Source organism: Molothrus ater, chromosome 7 (assembly GCF_012460135.2).
Source record: "Molothrus ater isolate BHLD 08-10-18 breed brown headed cowbird chromosome 7, BPBGC_Mater_1.1, whole genome shotgun sequence".
Lineage (NCBI taxonomy): Eukaryota > Metazoa > Chordata > Aves > Passeriformes > Icteridae > Molothrus > Molothrus ater.
The window spans coordinates 34,777,123-34,793,469 of record NC_050484.2 but is presented as its reverse complement, the minus strand read 5'-3'; the positions used below and the strand labels follow the sequence as shown (position 1 = coordinate 34,793,469).

General features: G+C 49.7%; 1 protein-coding gene and 1 long non-coding RNA gene across 2 annotated transcripts in view; both read left to right on the top strand.

Moving 5' to 3' along the window:
* The first annotated feature begins 4,289 nt into the window (after nucleotides 1–4,289).
* Nucleotides 4,290–16,347, top strand: part of ZEB2 (zinc finger E-box binding homeobox 2) — a 114,165-nt gene continuing 102,107 nt past the window's right edge. The window contains exons 1-3 of the mRNA XM_036386327.2: nucleotides 4,290–4,507; nucleotides 4,612–4,710; nucleotides 7,375–7,545. Of these exons, the coding sequence (XP_036242220.1) occupies nucleotides 7,473–7,545 (73 nt within the window). The 5' untranslated portion in view covers nucleotides 4,290–4,507; nucleotides 4,612–4,710; nucleotides 7,375–7,472. The remainder of the gene's footprint in view (nucleotides 4,508–4,611; nucleotides 4,711–7,374; nucleotides 7,546–16,347) is intronic.
* Nucleotides 9,517–10,267, top strand: LOC129046730 (uncharacterized). Its single transcript, XR_008508482.1, has 2 exons — nucleotides 9,517–9,733; nucleotides 10,034–10,267. It is a non-coding gene; the product is annotated as an uncharacterized LOC129046730 (long non-coding RNA).

The following is a 16,347-nucleotide window of genomic DNA, read 5'->3' as shown; positions in this document are numbered from 1 at the left end:
CGGAGCAGGGCTGTGGGGAGGGAAGGATGCTCTCCCCAGGCTTGGCTGCAAGTGGGCACATCTCATCTGGATCCCCTACGTGGGGATGCTTAATCCCTGATGTAGGCAGGGTTCCACACTTTAGGGAAAATAGTTGAGAGTTCTGGCTGTTGAAGACAAGAAGGAAAAGCCTCAGAGCTGCTGAAGTGTATTTAGAGGTGTTAAACCTCTGTCTTCACCAGGCTCTAAAATGTATTAGCCAAAATTCCTCAGCCAGAACATCTTTGCTCCTATTCCCTCAGTTTTCCTCCTTCCACGTGGTGGGCAAGAAAACACAGTCCCCGTTACTCATCCTCCACCAGGGAGAAAGCAAACACACCAAAATAAATAAGGCAGTGAATCATCCCCTCAGCCCATGCCACCACATGCCCATAAAGCCACCACGGCAGAGGGTCCCAGCAGAAGGCTCAGGTCCTGCAGGGCCTGTGCCCCAAAGCCCTCCTTGGTGGCTGCTCACCTCCCCTCAGTCAGAGCTGGGTGCCTGGGGGGTCACAGGGAGGTGTCTCCCTGCACAGCCCCTTTCTCATGGCAGGGTTTGTCCCTAGCAGCAGGATCTGGCCCTACAGATCCTCGCAGCGATGGGAACACGGGGTTATCTCCGAGGGGCTTGTCTTCATCACAATAGGTTTTGGTGGACAAAGGAAACCCACCGAGGAGCTGGAGGCAGGACTGCTTCTCCTGTGGCTTTAACCAGGCAGGTCTGCATCAGGATCAGGCCACCCTCACCTCAACTTGCAACACAGAGGAAAACCTGAGGAAATGAAGAGAAACCTGCACTCAGAGAACTGCTCTTAAAACCATCTCCAAGTGCTGGGAGCTGCACACAAGGAAGGAGCTGGGGTTTGTCAGGATATTTTGGCTCTGCTTGCCCTTAAACTGATGGGGTGTGGGGAGGGATAGGATGTGCAAAAGTTTTAAAATGGAGCAGGGAATAGTATGTGCATGGGGATGCTGATGGAGCAGGACTGGGATCTGGGCTGCCAGCACCACCCCAATGAAGGCAGGATCTATAGCCTGTCATTATTTCCATCTCCTAAAGAGCTGCACACCCATTATTAGTTCAGAGCCGGGCAGGAAATCATCGCCTGGATTAAGGTTAAATTCCATCTCAGAAGGGCTTAGCTGATTGCTAAATGTTTATGTCCACTGTCCAAAAATTAAAAATTAAAAAAAAAACAAACAACAAACACCCCCATATCTCACATTAAAATACCATCCAATAATGTTGGGTGCTATGTCAGTCCTGCGAAGATCCGAGCAGTTTCATCGCTCCAATGCAAACCCTGCTGAGGCACATCAGAGCTGGGGAAACTGTGAGATTGAGGGCTGAAAGAACAGCCAGCAAAATTATGAATAGGGATTATCTGACAATGCCGACATGTTCCTTAAAGCCCTTGAGCGTCATCACACGCTCTGAGGGTTTGTTTTTCAGCGTGGCTGCAGATAAATATATTTTATTGATACACCATCGACAGCACTCCTGCCTACTGCAAGTCAGGCTGCAGCCTCTCGTAATCTCCAGTTCATCCCCTCGTTTTGTAATCTGGAAATGTAGGAACAATATGTAAGGAGTTTGTAATGGGATTAATTTATTTTGAGGACTTGTTGGTTGGATTTTAGGTTTTCTCCTTTTTCTCCTCTAAAACGTGGGTGAGTGGAAATTGAGCAAGTCAGTAATTAGCATTCACTTTTTTCTTTTCCTTTCTTTTTATCATATGCATCTAAATTCAGTTTAGCTCTTTAAGGAATTGCCAGACTGCCCTTGATTTATAGGCAGTGCCTTCTGGATCTGAGAGGATCTAATTCAAACTAATAATACTTGAATTTGATTTCAGGATATTTGTGCTGTGCTATATATTTCATTAAGATACCATCATTCTGTGTGCGTGTGTATGCGTGTGATATGCCTCTGTGTATCCAGGTACATTTAGGCATGGAGAAGTCATGCATCCTGCACGTTTAGAGAACAGTGGCAAGAAAACTTTTAACAAAGCCACGATGACTCGTAGCAGGGAACAAAAATATTGATATAAATAAAACTATTAAATGTAAATAAAAATAATAATTTAGAGATATTAAGGCAGCTCGTTCCCACCTTTGCCTAGCTGGGGATTGCAGCGGCAGCAGACGGCCAGAGCCTGCCTCTCCCTCCCCACTCCGCCTGCAGCCCGGGGTTGAGGAGGGGGACACCCGGAGGTGCCACTTCCAGCCCGGGAATAAACTGGAGGGGAGGACATTTGGATGCTCCAACCCGGAGCCCCCCCGTGCGCTGCCTCCCCCGCATCTCACGGGGTCACCCACTCCCGTGTAACCAAGAGATGAACAAAAAAAAAAAAAAAAAAAAACCCCAAAAATCCCAGAGGCAGATCTCGGTGGCTCTGATGAGCTGCAAAGACACCCTGCGGGGGAGAGAGGGGGGTCCCTTCCTTGCTCTGCGGTGCTGGACCGCCAGGAAGGTGTTCCCTGAGCAGGACCATTCTGGAGCGCGATCCCATCGCGACTGCTCGCCCTCCACTTCTTGCTTTAGGCTCACAGTTCAAGAGCAGTTTATCTGAGCTTAATGTAAGTAAAAGTGCAGCGTGGGATCAGCGTGCCGTTTGTTTCGGTTTTCTTCGGGAAGGGGAGAAGGAAAAAAAATAAAATAAAGTGCTGGAATAGGCTGAACTCTTGTCAGAGCAGGGAAATTGTTTCGCAGCTCTTTCACGCAGCCCTTTGGGCAGCCCCACGTTTACCTTGGGAAAGGACCGTGCGAGTGGGCAAGAGGCGAAGTTTCTCTTTGCAGTGAGACTATTTCGAGCTCCTTCGGGAGGAAGGAGCGGCTGTGGGCTGTGCTGGGAGCTGGGCATGAGCGGCTGGAGCCTCAGCCGGGTCTGCCCCCTCTGCAGCCGAGCGCCTTCGCGCAGCATCCCCGGCTCGCCCTGCCTTTACTGACTTCGATATTACTTCTCGATTACGCGCGGTGCGAACCGGCTTTTTGATTAACAAACCGGCAGAGCGCTGGTTAAGAACACTTAAACTTCAAAAAAAAAGAAAAAACTATCCCCCTGGGAAGTGGGCTCTGAATTGGTTAATAATGTGCAGTACTTGCTAAATTGCTGACTTCCAGATGTGGAAAATATCTTTCTTGTTTAGGACCTACGTAACCTGATTGGATTACGACAGAAGCGTCACATTGGAAGGCTTTTGAGTGATGATTTAATTAACCATACAGTAGAAAGCTGTATTTGCCAGGAAACCCCTTCCATATTTGCATAACCAATCCCTTCAGTGCAAAGGTGGAGTCTGGGCTTTTTTTTTTTTTTTCTCTCTTCTTTTTTTTTTTTCTATATGCAATTTTATTTTAATTTTAATACTTGAAAAAAGTGAAAAACTTGTAACCTCCCTGAAGTTCAGCCCCACGCGTTACTCGTCCACGCTGTCTCTCTCTGCTCATCCAGCTACTTCCAAGAAAAAGCAGAGCCAGGAAAAGAGCCCATCTCACCCCTGATCCATATCTGTGAACAAAACAGATAGACTGTAAGATCTCAGCACGTTTGGTTGATTTTTTTTTCATCAGATTTAGCTGACTATTCAAATAACCTGGACGAGTGCTGAAATGAAAGGGGGGGGTGGGGGGGGGGGGGGGAGAGAGAGGGAAAAAAAAAAAAAAAACTTAGAAGCCCCAAAAGAAACGCGTGAAGGATAAAAATAAAACCGCACCAAAACAAGCCAGGAGCTTATTTGCAGTACCCGAACAGAGTTTAGTTTCTAGGCTTTATGTTAGGGTAAGTTTTAGTTTTCCCCACCGGAGGCGGCGAGAGCGCGGAGCGGGGCTGGCCGCGGGACGCTGCGGGGCAGGACGCGGGACCCGCCGGGGGGGCACCGGCAGCGATCCCGGCCCAGGATGGCAGAACCGGCAGGGATCCAGCCCGGGGGCCGGGGATCCGGCGGGATCCTGCTGGGGAGGGGGCGGGGGATGCCGCCCGGGGGATGCGCGGGGGGACCCTGGGGCAGGGATGCGCCTGGGGCCGGGGGGGTGAGCGGGGATGCGGCCCGGCGCTGGCAGAGATGCGGGCCGGGAGCGGGGGGAGGGCAGGGCTGCACGGCGGGGCAGGGGGGCCGCAGCCCCCGGGGGGGTTGGGATGCGGTGGCGGGGCGCGCTGAGTTTCCGCGGGGCGCGGAGCGGCGCGGAGCGGAGCGGCGGGGCGGGGGGCGGGCGCGGGGCGGGGGGCGGGCGGGAGGAGGTGGAATTGCATTTCTGCCGCTAAAGCGTTCGCGGAGACTTCAAGGTATAATCTATCCCAGATCCTTTCCCAGAGAGAAACTTGGCGATCACGTTTCCACATGATGCTCACGTTTGGTGCTCTCCAATTATCCCTCCCCACAAAGATAGGTGGCGTGTGTTGCAGGGTCTCTCCTCTCGCTCGTACAGAAAAGAAAAAGAAAAAAATGTCATTAGAAGAGGCGTAACACGTCAGTCCGTCCCCAGGTTTGTGTTTCCTGGAGTGGCAGAAAGAGATCAGTCCTAACCTGCCCAGCAGGAATAACGGTCCTTCCGACAACTCTTTGCAAGGCTTTTTACAATTTCTCCAGGAGCTGCATCTCCCTTCACCTTTTCTCCTCCACTTCGCGGCTTCTTCATGCTTTTTCTTCTCACCATTTCTGGCCAAAACTACAAACAAGACTTCGCAGGTAGGTTCGGAATTTAATTCCATTTTCTCTCTTTTTTTTTTTTTCCCTCTTCTCTTCTGTTGTTTTTTTTTTTTTTTTCCTCACACCATCTCACGCATCAGAGGGGTTATTTCATTTCGAGAGTATTTTAATTTTTCTGGATTGTTTATACTTGGGGAGAAAAAAAAATATTTTTTTAATTTTTTTTCAATCTTTTGAACCGAAACCTGAAGTCACCCCAGCACCGCTCCAGGAAGGGATGAGCAGTTTCGGGGTGCTCGGGGCTGTGCCACCACCACCCCTGCTCCCCTTACCTGTCAGCCAGGTACGGGAGCTGCCTTTTAAAACGCAGCAGCAAAAGTTTTAGTGTTAGGAAAGGACTTGGTCCTCCTGCAAGAAAAAAAAAACCCGAAACATCCCCCCACCCACCTCCTGCTCTTTTTATTTCAGGTTTTACATCTGAGCTCTGAAAGTTTGCAGGTACCTGTTAATGCTTTGCATGCCCTGAGCTTGCAGAGCCAGCCCGGCCGGGCACCGCTGGAGCCCCAGCCCCGGGCAGGGCTCCCCGGCAAAGGATGTGTTTCCCCAAACAGAAAGTTTTGCTGTTTTGTCTGCATAGTTGGTTTCATTTCTATATTTTATTTTGTGAAGCTGGCTGAAGTAACACCTTAGCTTCTGGGAGCCTAAAGCAAGAAGTGAAAGTACAGGCTGAAACAACTTAAAAGTCGTTTACCAAAAGGAAAAAAAAATAAAATTAATACATATTTTTAAAAGCTTGCCGGTAGTCTGGGAAGAAAAGTGTTCTCGAAATTTGCAGGTTTAAAATTATTGACAACTTTTTTGCGGGAGGCTGGAGAGTAGGGAAGGGAGTGAAATGCATTTAAAACAATTCACCATTGGTCGTTTTGCATGAAAACGCCAATTGCCGAGGCAGGCTGAGGGTCCGGGCTCGCCTCGGTGCCTGTCCTCCCTCCCCGCTGCTCTCCTCTCCTGGCAGATCTGCCGCGGTGATGCCACCATTGCCCACCCCAGCCTCGGGAATAACTGGCGAATGCTAAAGTTTCTAGCACATTTCTCAGCCTCTTCTTTGCTCAGCCACATTCATGCACATCCACAGAGCCACCCATTCCCTCTGTCCAGGCGGAATCCCAGGCAGGAGAGTGTGAGTAAACACGCTGACCCTACGCACACTCTCTCAATCTCCCCATCCTCTTACCTGCTTGAAGATTTATTATTTTTTTATTTATAGCCAAGCAGGTTTTATAACAGCAAACGCCTGAGGAGAGAGTTCAGGCAGAATAAAAAGACCCAACAGCAGCACACTTCACTGCTCAGTCCTGGTGTGAAGCTCCAGCAAAGTAAAAAGACACAAGGGAGAGGAAAGAGGAAAAAGGGGGGGGGGAATCTCACTCTGCTTTAAATACATATATATATAATATATATATTCAAACTGTTGAGTCAGGTAATATTTTTTTGGGTTTTATGTAAAACTCCCAGTGCAGGAGAAGACAATAGATGCGAAGGCGAGGGGGCATCCTGCTCAGGAGAGCAAGGGTTAATTGCCCTTGTTTTACAGTTTGCATCTGTTACATCTTTTATAGCCCCTGTTTAAACTAATCCTCAAGTCAAAGCATCTTTAAAGCTACAGCATCTTCTTCGAGATGGACTGAGTTTCAGGAGCGTTCTTGCAGCAAACCAAACGCTCCTGCCCCTCTCTCCCTTTGACAGATAGAGCCTCCTGTCCAGCCCGGGCACACAGGCACACACAGTAGGTCTAAAAGTTTACAAGTTGGTTTTATTTCTTTTTTTTTTTTTTCCTTAAAAACAAAAAAACCCAAAACCCAACTGAAGGGCTGAAAACTCTGACAGCGGTAGTTTTGATTTCTGTTTCTTTTCTGGGAAGGAAAAAAAAATATGACACTCTGAAGCTTTGTTTAACTAAGGGGCAGGGGAAACCCTGAATATTGTCAAACTGACTAAAAAGGTGACAGAGGTTTATAATTACACTCCTCGTTGTTAGGGGGAGGGGGAGGTATCCGTGCTGAGCTTTACCCCAAAAGGACAGGGGAGAGCCATGTTTCCCTCTCCTCTTATCACTTTGCTGGAGAGCACTTTGTGGGGAAAAAAAAATGAAGGCAGGAGAAGGGTAGGATTTCTCGTGAAAAGAAGTTCTAGTGTCAAATTAAAGTACTTTTAGGAGGAAATGGTCCGCCTAGCATTGAGTCAAACAGCCTACTGTAAAAGCTGTGCATTCCCTCATACGGTCATGAGTTATGACTCATTTGAGATGTAATTCTTGTCTCTCTCTCTCTCTCTCTCTCTCTGATCTGCTTTGCTGGTGCAACACACACACACGCAGGGAGGGAGACACACGCACACGCGCTCACACACACACACACACGCAGAGACACACACACACAGAGAGAGAGAGAGAGAGAGAGAGAGAGAGAGGGAGCAGAAATAAATAAATAAATAAATATATAAATAAATAAAGAAGAAATCTGCCCGGCTGGGGAGAGAGGGGGAGCCCGCTCCGACCGCGTCCCACCTCCCCCGGCACGGCCAGCCTCGCCGTGTGCGTGGATGGGTTCTTTTTCGGGTGCAAACTGGGGTCCCCGTTGGCGCCCTGCGTTTAAATGGGACATCCCGATGCCCACATTGTCGCTGTGTTTGGTCGTTACATAGAGCCTGCGTGCTGCTGCTGCCGCTGCCGCTGCCGCCGCCGCTGCTGCTGAATCAGGGAGTCGAGCCCATGCGAACTGCCATCTGATCCACTCTTATCAATGAAGCAGCAGATCATGGCGGATGGCCCCAGGTGTAAGAGGCGAAAACAAGCCAACCCCCGGAGGAAAAACGGTAAGACGGCCCCCCGGGAAAACTTTTTCCGGCCGGTTCCGCCGCGGCCGTGGGGGGAAAGGCGGCGGCGGCAGGACGGGGAGCGGGACGGGGAGGGGGGCACGGCAGCCGGGGCTGGCCGCCCCCCGCCTCCCTCCCTGCGCGGCGTCCCGCGGAGCTGCGCGGCCGCGGAGCGCCGGCGGTGCGGAGAGGGGCGCGGGGGGAGCGCTGCCGCCCGCCCGCCGCCGCCGCCGCCGCCGCCGCGCCCCAAAGTTTGTTGCGCGGGCGCGGAGCGGAGCGGGCGCTGCCCCCGCGGCCCCGAGCGGCGGGGCCGCTGCCCCGGAGCGGCGGAGGAGCGGCGGGGGCGGCCCGGCTCGCCCGGCAGCGCTGCCCGGCTCGCTCCGGCGCTGTCAGTGCGGGCCGGGCCGGGGCGCGGAGCGGAGCGGAGCGGAGCGGGGCGGTGGGAGGCGCGGAGCGGCGCGGAACGAGCGGGGCGGGCGGCCCTGGGAAAAAAACCCGGCAGCGTGAGAACCCCGAGGCGGGCTGGCACCGAGTTAGCGGCGACTCTCTCTCTCTCTCTTTCTTTCTTTCTTTCTTTCTTTTTTTTTTTTTTTCCCTTATTGTTAGGGACTCGAAAATGAAACTTCCTCCTCCCTGATAATTAATAATACTAATGAGCTCGGTGCCCGATTGTCCGTCGCTGCCCTCTCCCCCGGTCCCCGCCGGCCGCGCAGGGCCGGGGCGCAGTGGGACGCGGTGTTCTGGGCTGATTTCACATTTGGCAGCTTTCACTGGTGTGGTGGGTCTCTCTTTCTCCGTCTCTCCCCGTCCCTCCCTTAGTTTCTTCCTTTCTCTCCCGGCTGATAGCCGCTTCCCCGCCGCCAGCTCCCCCCTCCCCGCCCGCAGCCCCTCCGTGGCCATCCCGGCCCCACTTCCAACAACTTTCCTCTCGAGGAGCCGGAGGAAGGAAGATATTTGTGTGAACCTGAACCCATGCGCTTATAGCTCAGCTACTTCATTTAAGTGGAGAGGTGGAAGTGGAGGGGGGCTGAAGGAGGAGGGGGACGCACACAACAACAACAACAACAAAAAACACAAAGACAAGAGAATGTTGATTAGAAACAAATGATCCTGCCCCCCCCTCCCCTTGCCTCTCTCTAGGTTGTGAGTGTGTGTGTGTGTGTGTGTGTGTGTGTGTGTGTGCGTGTGTGTGTCTTTTTCTTGTTGTGGTGGAGGCGTCGAGCCATATGGGGGAGTGATAGAGGAATTTTAGTCAGAAACTGTTCGTTATGTTACACTGGCTTTTCCCTTTGTGTTGTCTTTGATCTATTTGCTTGGCTTAGTATTACAAAAAAAAAAAAAAATACCCCAACTAAAATAATATATTCCGAGCAGCTTCCCAAGGATCCGTTTCTTGTTATCTTTTTTTAAAGTCTCTCCCCCTCCACCACCACCCTTTACTCTTGTGTCTGTCATTATTTAAGGTGGTCCTCACAGAGGAGACCTCCCCTTCCCCTCATCTCTGGGTAATTTAGTAGACATTAAAATTACACGTAATGTTTCCCTCTCCTCTCTTGTGTTTCCTCTGTTCTTTTTATTAAATGTTGGTTATTGATTTTCTAAAATCAATGTCTGTTGTGGGGCTTTTTTCCCCTTACAAGTATCTAAAGCACGTTGCTGATCAACTGGATAACAAAAGCTTTGTGTCAAGTAGCCTTTTTTCTTATGTTAAACAGTCATTTTTGAGAGAAAAAGAGAATGAGATTTAAAGCAACGCATCCAGAAGTGCTCTTTTGCAGTAAAGAATATTCTGAGTGTTTGAGGGTGTTTTATTCTTCTTCCTCAGCCTCCTTGCTTTTCCAGGCAGGACTATTAGTTTAGCGTGTTAAACCCATCACATGCTCTCTGATGAGGGATGCATCTACGTGTTTAATATTTTCTCAACATGATTTGAGTACTAAAAAAAACCCCACCACCACCACCCTTACTCCCCCCCCCCAAAAAAAAAAAAAAAAAAAATCCTGGATGCCTCTGTTTGCCCAGGACACCAGGACCGTATCCTGGTAGTGCAGCCAAGTCTTTGGGAGCACGTATGGAGCGGGGTGGCAGATTCTGGTTGTTCCCATGCAAAAAGGTGTTTTCAGGGAGCTGCACTAACTTGGAAAAGCCACCACACTTGGGAGACGAAAGTTTAATTGCGATTTTTAAGGTAACCACTTAAAGATCCCGCAAACTTCAAGTGTGTGTGCGCTGCTTATGCGAAGGGCTGAGTTCTCCCTTCAGTGTCTTACTCTGGCCAAGACACGGGGTGTGGGGGGGGGGGGGGGGGAGGAAATAATTCCCTACTTTCTGTCTGTCCCCCCTTTCCACTTTGTGCTCCCCTAATTTGTTTCTTTCATTCATTTCTGAGTGAGAAATGCCCTGGTTCTGAGGAGCAGGTAGAGCGAGGGTGGGTTTGGTTTGTTCGTTGTTTTTTTTTTTTTTTTTTCATTTTCTCTTTCTCGACAAGCACGTATCCAATGCCTTTCCCGTTGGGAATTGCCTAGGATTTATCTGGACTGAGTGGATTTTTCTTCTTTCCTGGAATCGTGGAAAAGATGTTACTTCTGAGCTTGTGTCTTTGCTGATAACACCAGGAACGGTGATGCTTATCGAACTCGGACAGAAATTCCTTAGAAACGCAGCAGAACCAAAATAAAATTTAAAAGCCACGAAAAAGGAAATAAAAATAGATGGTCATGAAGGAAGCGAGAGGAGTGTTAGTGAATCCCAGACACATTACAGACGGGGGGACAAAACAGAATAATCCAACTAACGCCTCAGTGGGCTCCACGCCTGTGTGCGTGTATCTGCGTGTGTGCGGGGATGGGCAAGGCTCGGGATGAGATACCGGCGCTGGATAAAATTACAGCGGAGCTAAATAGGGTAGAAAGGAAGCAGGCTCGGGATTTTCCAAGATAACGGGGTTGATGAGAGCTGCTGGAGTGCAGGAGAGGTGTGCGGGGGGGAGGCGGGCTGAGAGAGGCGATGTGGAAATCAATGAGGGGTGAGCCCCCCGGGGAGGAGGGGGGAAGGATGGGAAGGAGAGGACCCCGAAAGCGGGGCGGGGGGGGCGGGAGGTGCGGGAGCGGCAGCCCAGGAATGCGGCGGAGCTCCGGGAAGTTCAGTCAGATGATTCCCAGCGCCTGACTCACTTCGCGGCACTTTCACTCGGGAGAGAAGTGGCGGCAGAAGAGGAGGAGGAGGAGGAGGAGGAGGAGGAAGAAGAGGAGGAGGAGGAGGAGAGGGCAGTGAGCCCCCTTTCCGCACGGGCGCCCCGCGGAGGCGGGGGCTGCTCCGGCGGCCGCAGCGCCGGTGCGGAGCGGCGCGGAGCGGTGCGGAGCAGCGGGGCCCGGCAGCAGCGCTGTCTGTCCGGCCGACAGCCCTGTCTGTCCGGCCGGCAGCCCTGCCCTGCCATGCCCGATGAGCTGCCTTCTCTCCGTGCTGTTGTGGTTTGGCGTTTGTTGGCTGAGGCTTTTTCCCCCCGCCTCCCTCCTTTCCGCTCCCCTCCTCGAAAATCCAAAGTGAAATTAAAATCCCCGCGAAGGGGGGGAGCGGGGAAAGTTGTATCTAATTTACCCCAAAGTTTCAGTAAACAGCTCTCTTTGATTCCTTTGCCACCTCGCTTCCAGTTGTAAAGAAAAGGGAGAAAGTTCAATGCTTTCAGGGCGTCTGATCCAAGACCACAGACCAAACAAGCAGAGACGATTAGGCTTGCTCAGAGCCTTTCCCAAAAAGATACCCACCCACCCTCCTTCCAGGGATGCTGGAGATGGGGGAAAAACCTCCTTCACTCCTCACTTGAAAAAGAGGGAAGAGAGAAAAAAAAAAAAAAAAAAAAAGGGAAAAAATAGGCAAGCCTGCCTGCTGCCTTTAGTGAGTGGGAAGAAGTGAGTCTTGTCTTCCCTGCCTGGAGAAGTTTGGAGGCAGCCAGACTGAGGCTGGGGTGTGAGGAGGCAGCTGTTCCCTGTGCAGCCCAGGTGGCAGCGGGCAGAGCGGGCACCCGGAGCGCTCCCGGGGCCGGGCAGCTCCCCAGGGCCGGGAATCCGTTGGGAGGAGATTTCTCCGGGATTTGGCTCGCTGGGCAGCGAGACAAATGCACTGCTACCACCTCCAGAAAAGCACCTGGAGATAGGTATTAAAAATTAATGCCAGAAAGGCGAGTGGCCAGGGCGTAATGATTACCCAGCCGCATTTTCTCGGTGCAGATTCATGTCCAGGCTGAGCTGTGGCATGGAGCAGGGGAGGTTGTTGTCTGTGTCAGGTCGGATCTATTTATTTTCTTCCGAGTTTCGAGAAACCCAGAGAATTTGGAGATTAGTGCCTGATTTACTGTTTGCCATTTGTGACCATTCGGTAATTACTGGTTTTGCTTATTGCACATGCTTCGCAAGGAAAGTTTTGGGGGAATTTCTAATTGCTGCAAGAAAATGCATTTGATGGCTTGGAAAAGGCGTATTTGAAAAGGGAAGAAAAAGTGATAAGGAAACCATTACAAGTTAATTATCGATAATTGTACATAGCCAACTGCCCAAGGTAGGGGAAATATATGGGAGACTGAGATGCAAGCTCTCAGGACAGGCTGGTAATATTCCCCAAGAAAAAAAATGTGTGTCTCCCTTTAGAGTGGAAAGAAGGGTGTTGATTCTTTTACAGCAGCCCCACATTCATTCCAAGAAATAGGAAATTCCTCGCCTCACAACAGTTTTTGGCATCTGCATTATCCCAGTGCTTTTAAGGTGCATTTTCTCCTCTGTGAAAGAGAACTCTTTGTCCTTTTTTTCTGCAAGACCATGGCTTCCCAAGGTAGACACTATTTTGTGCCTGTCACATAGAAAGGGAGTGCAGGTTTGCAGTGCTCACAGACAATTGATTGTCTGCCCTAATGTGTTTCATTTACATGTTTATAACGTCAATAGTGCTGGGGTGTCCACTGTACCATTCATTCCAGCATTCCCACAAGGGTGCAATTGTCTGAATGGCCAAGTCAGACACCTTTTTGATTGCTCTTTAGTTGTCTTTTTAGAGTATAGAGAAAAAGGAGAGAAATCTGTGATGCAGAAACACTAGTTGAAAATATTTCAGAATTAAACGTCACCATTAAAGCAGTTGTGAGCATTAGACAAACAATATATTTTAACTAAGGTTCTGAAGGTGGAAACAAATTCAGAATAGTGGAGCTGGTTAGTGCACACGACACCCAGTCCTGTTCCTTAATTTTTTGGGGCTTTTCAAAAATGATCTGTCGTTTTCATTTTCATTTCAGCCCCTGTAAATGCAGCCACCTCCTAACTCTTTGTATGCTTAGCTGTAATTTGCTATATTTCCCCTCCATATTTACATATCTCTGTTTATGCCAACAGCGTCAGCTAACCACTGGGAAAGTCTATTGAGAGAATAACTAGGCTGGGAGAAGTGTAGACTTAAAAAAAATAGTGAGATCCAAATATTTCTTCATCAAGTGGGGTTTTTTTGGTGAATAAAACGACAATGCTTAGACTTTTCCTTGCAGCATTTTAACTTACAGAGCTGTGCCCCAACTCCTCACGCCTCCGATCACCACCATCCTCTTGCGCTGCGAGCTTGCAGCAAAGTGTTTCGAGGAGTTTCCAAGTCAGTGAAAGATCACTTTGGAAGGTGTGCTGTGCTGGTTTGATATGCCACCCTGCCCTTTATCACCCGGAGTGGCTTCTGAGGGAGGCAAGGACCGTGGTTGGGGGCAGAATAAATGAGGCACGCAGCTCGCTGGGGCTCATGGAGAGGTGCATGTGTACATGCGCCTGCACCTATGCGTGCGTGTGCTGTGCAGAGGGAAGTGGGATGCAGAGGTGTGCTTCAGAAAGAAACCGCTCGCACTTCAGGTTAGATTCATTTCCCCCTAAAAAGGATGCTGATCGCAGCTACAATTAATGCAAGTCGACCTGCCCCATCCGTGATTATAAGGGCAAAGAGCACTAAGTCCTGTAGTTTCTGCTCTGGAGGTAAAGCGAGGGAAAACTTTTTCATTTTCCTTCTCTATGTAATTTTTGTGGTAATTTTATTTTTTAAAAAAATGCCTGTTTGTGGAGAGATTTTTTTTTTCCTTTTTTTCCCCTTTTTTTGGTGCCTAACAGGGAAGACACAGTAGATGCACCGTTAGCTGAACCCCTGACACGGCGGTCTTTTGAATGCCTTAGGTATGATTTCACTTTCGCTCACATCAATGCTGACCTGAATGCCTTTCATATCTGATCCGCTGTGTCTCTCCCAGTAAACATCCCCTGAGGGGAGAACAAAGAAAGGAGCTCTTCTTCTTCTTAATCACAATTCAGCCCATTCACCGCCGGCAGGCTACATTTGCATTCTGCAACAGAAAGCCAAGATGAAAAGGAAAAAAAAAAAAAAAAAAAAAAAAAAAAGAGAGTGAGAAGAAGAAGGGGGGAAAAAGCAGAAGGGTGGAGGCTGAGTAAAATAACTTAGGTGTTTGTAGCTGTTTGTTGGGCTTCCCCTAGTTACAAGCCTTATATAGATCCTGCTCTACCCAGCCTTGGCTCTTCTGACAGGCAGATAGTGTTACAAGATGGCATGCCTGTACTATTCATGGCCACTCGCTCTAACACTTGAGGTAGAAAGTGTCAGAGAGGGATCAAATTCTACTCTGAGAAGTCTGTTATAGTTAGGGTCAGGTGTGTGTACTCTCAGCTCTTGACTGCTGCCTATTATTTTGTTTTAATTACTATTATTGTTTACTCACCATGACCTTGGGGACGGGGGTGGCAGGGGGCGAGGCAGATTTGGCTGGGCAAAATTTCCCCAGATGAAATTTAATTTTTTTTAATTTTTTTTTATTATTTTTGTTTCCCCCCCCGCCCCTGTATTTTGGTGAGGTGTTGGGCCGGGTGTTGTCGCGGCCGGGCGGGCCGGGGGCCGCGGTGGCCCTGGCGGTGGCGGTGGCGGTGGCGGTGGCGGTGGCGGTGGCGGTGGCGGGGTGTCCCCGGGCTGGCGGCCGGCCCGGGCTGCCCCGACCCGGCGGGGAAAAGCAGCGACTCAGCGAATCCTCGGCGGCACCAGAAAATGCGGACGGAGGAGGAGGAGGAGGAGGAGGAGGAGGAGGAGGAGGTGGAGGAGGAGGAGAAGGAGGAGGAGGAGGAGGAAGAAGGCGAGATTTGTGGAAGTTTCTGTAGCCGTGCTCCCTCGTGGGGTTTTGTAGTCACGTTCATGTGCATTTTCTCCCCATCCCTGTGTGTGTCCCCCCCATATCTGCCTGTTTGTTTGTTTCTCAGAAGCTCTTCTGTGCTTTCAATCAGACAGTTTTCTAGAAAAATATTGAGGTCTTTGGTCGTAGCCACTTTTTTCTCACCAAGAGAAGGTTTATTTATAACTGGATCCTGCTTACTGAGAAGTATTTAAGCCCTTTCAGGCAGAGCTGTCAAAATTTCCTGTGTTGTTTGCCTCTATTTGCAACATGTAAAAAGTAATATGCAGTTGCTGGTGTTGGAATAACCGGGGTAGTGCAGAAATCTCAAGTGACAAGTTTTCAACTACACTATCTCCTGCCGACCAAACTGTCATTTTTATTTTTTTTTTCCCAGAAACCACTTTTAAGATCCTAACAGTTTTTTTTTTTCCCCCTCCATCAGCAAATAGATTAAACGTGCTAAAGGAACTTCGAGAGGGAAGAACAGTTTGAACAATGAGAAACGGGAGGGATGTCTTATTTCCCTGTAGCTGCTATGGCAGATTTCACTCATAAGGAGCACACTAACCGAGATGTTACCAGTTGAACAGAGGCATGTGACACAGATTCCTGATTTTTTCCCAGAAGATTTACAGAATTTACAAAAAGAGATTATCTCTACACCTTCCACCCTCCTAACCACCCCCATGACCCAAGCAATGGAGGATTTAGGCAGATTTACTTCAGTAAACACCTTTGGACACTTGGGGAAAAGTAGGAGTCTGTTTGCAAAAGCAGGCTTTTGTTAAGTGAGGTGCTGGATAATGCTTTACCAAGCAGCTGTGATATTAACCTACCCAGTAATGCTGGAAAGAGCCTTAACTCCTTCTGCACTCCGGGGCCCTGCAGGTGGCCTGGAGTGGGGGCACTGCGGTGTTTGGGGGGGACAAGCGAGGAGGTGGCACTGCTGAAGCCACAGCAGCCGCTCAGCTGACACATGCTGGCCTTGGTGGCAGCTGAAGCTTTCGGGATCAATCCATCAGAGACACGGGCTGGGGAGAGCTGAAGGCATGGACAGGAGAGGGCTGCTCCAGGCTTCACCTGTGTGTGTGCCAGCGCGCAGGCACGCTCTGTACCTACCCCCTCCGATGTAACATCACCCAAGCCCTCTCTAGGAACGCTCCCAAACACTGCTGAGGCAGGAAGGTCAATTTAGGATTCGCATTCGAGCAGCAGAATAGCTGAGAAGTTACGCCGGCAAACCTGTACGAGTGAGCTCCCAGGCTCCAAGGAAAGCCAACAGCTTTCTGGGAGCTTCTCATTCCCAAAAGTGAACTTTTTTTTTTGCTGCTTTCTGCTCTTTACTGAGCTGTTAGAAGCAGGAGCTAATAAGTTACTTTTTTTTACTGGGCAGAAGAATAACTTTCCAGGTGTTTCTTTTTTTAGCTGGAATGAGATTGCTTCATTTGAGGATTTTTATTGTCGAGGGTTCTTTTTTTTCTTCTTTTTTTTTTTTTTTTTTTAAAGTGTAGGTGTCAATGCTAGAGCAGCCACAAATGTGTGAGAAAGCAAAGGGTATGAGACATGACAGAATTAAAGGTGTTTGCTATGTTGTTACCCGTGTGTCA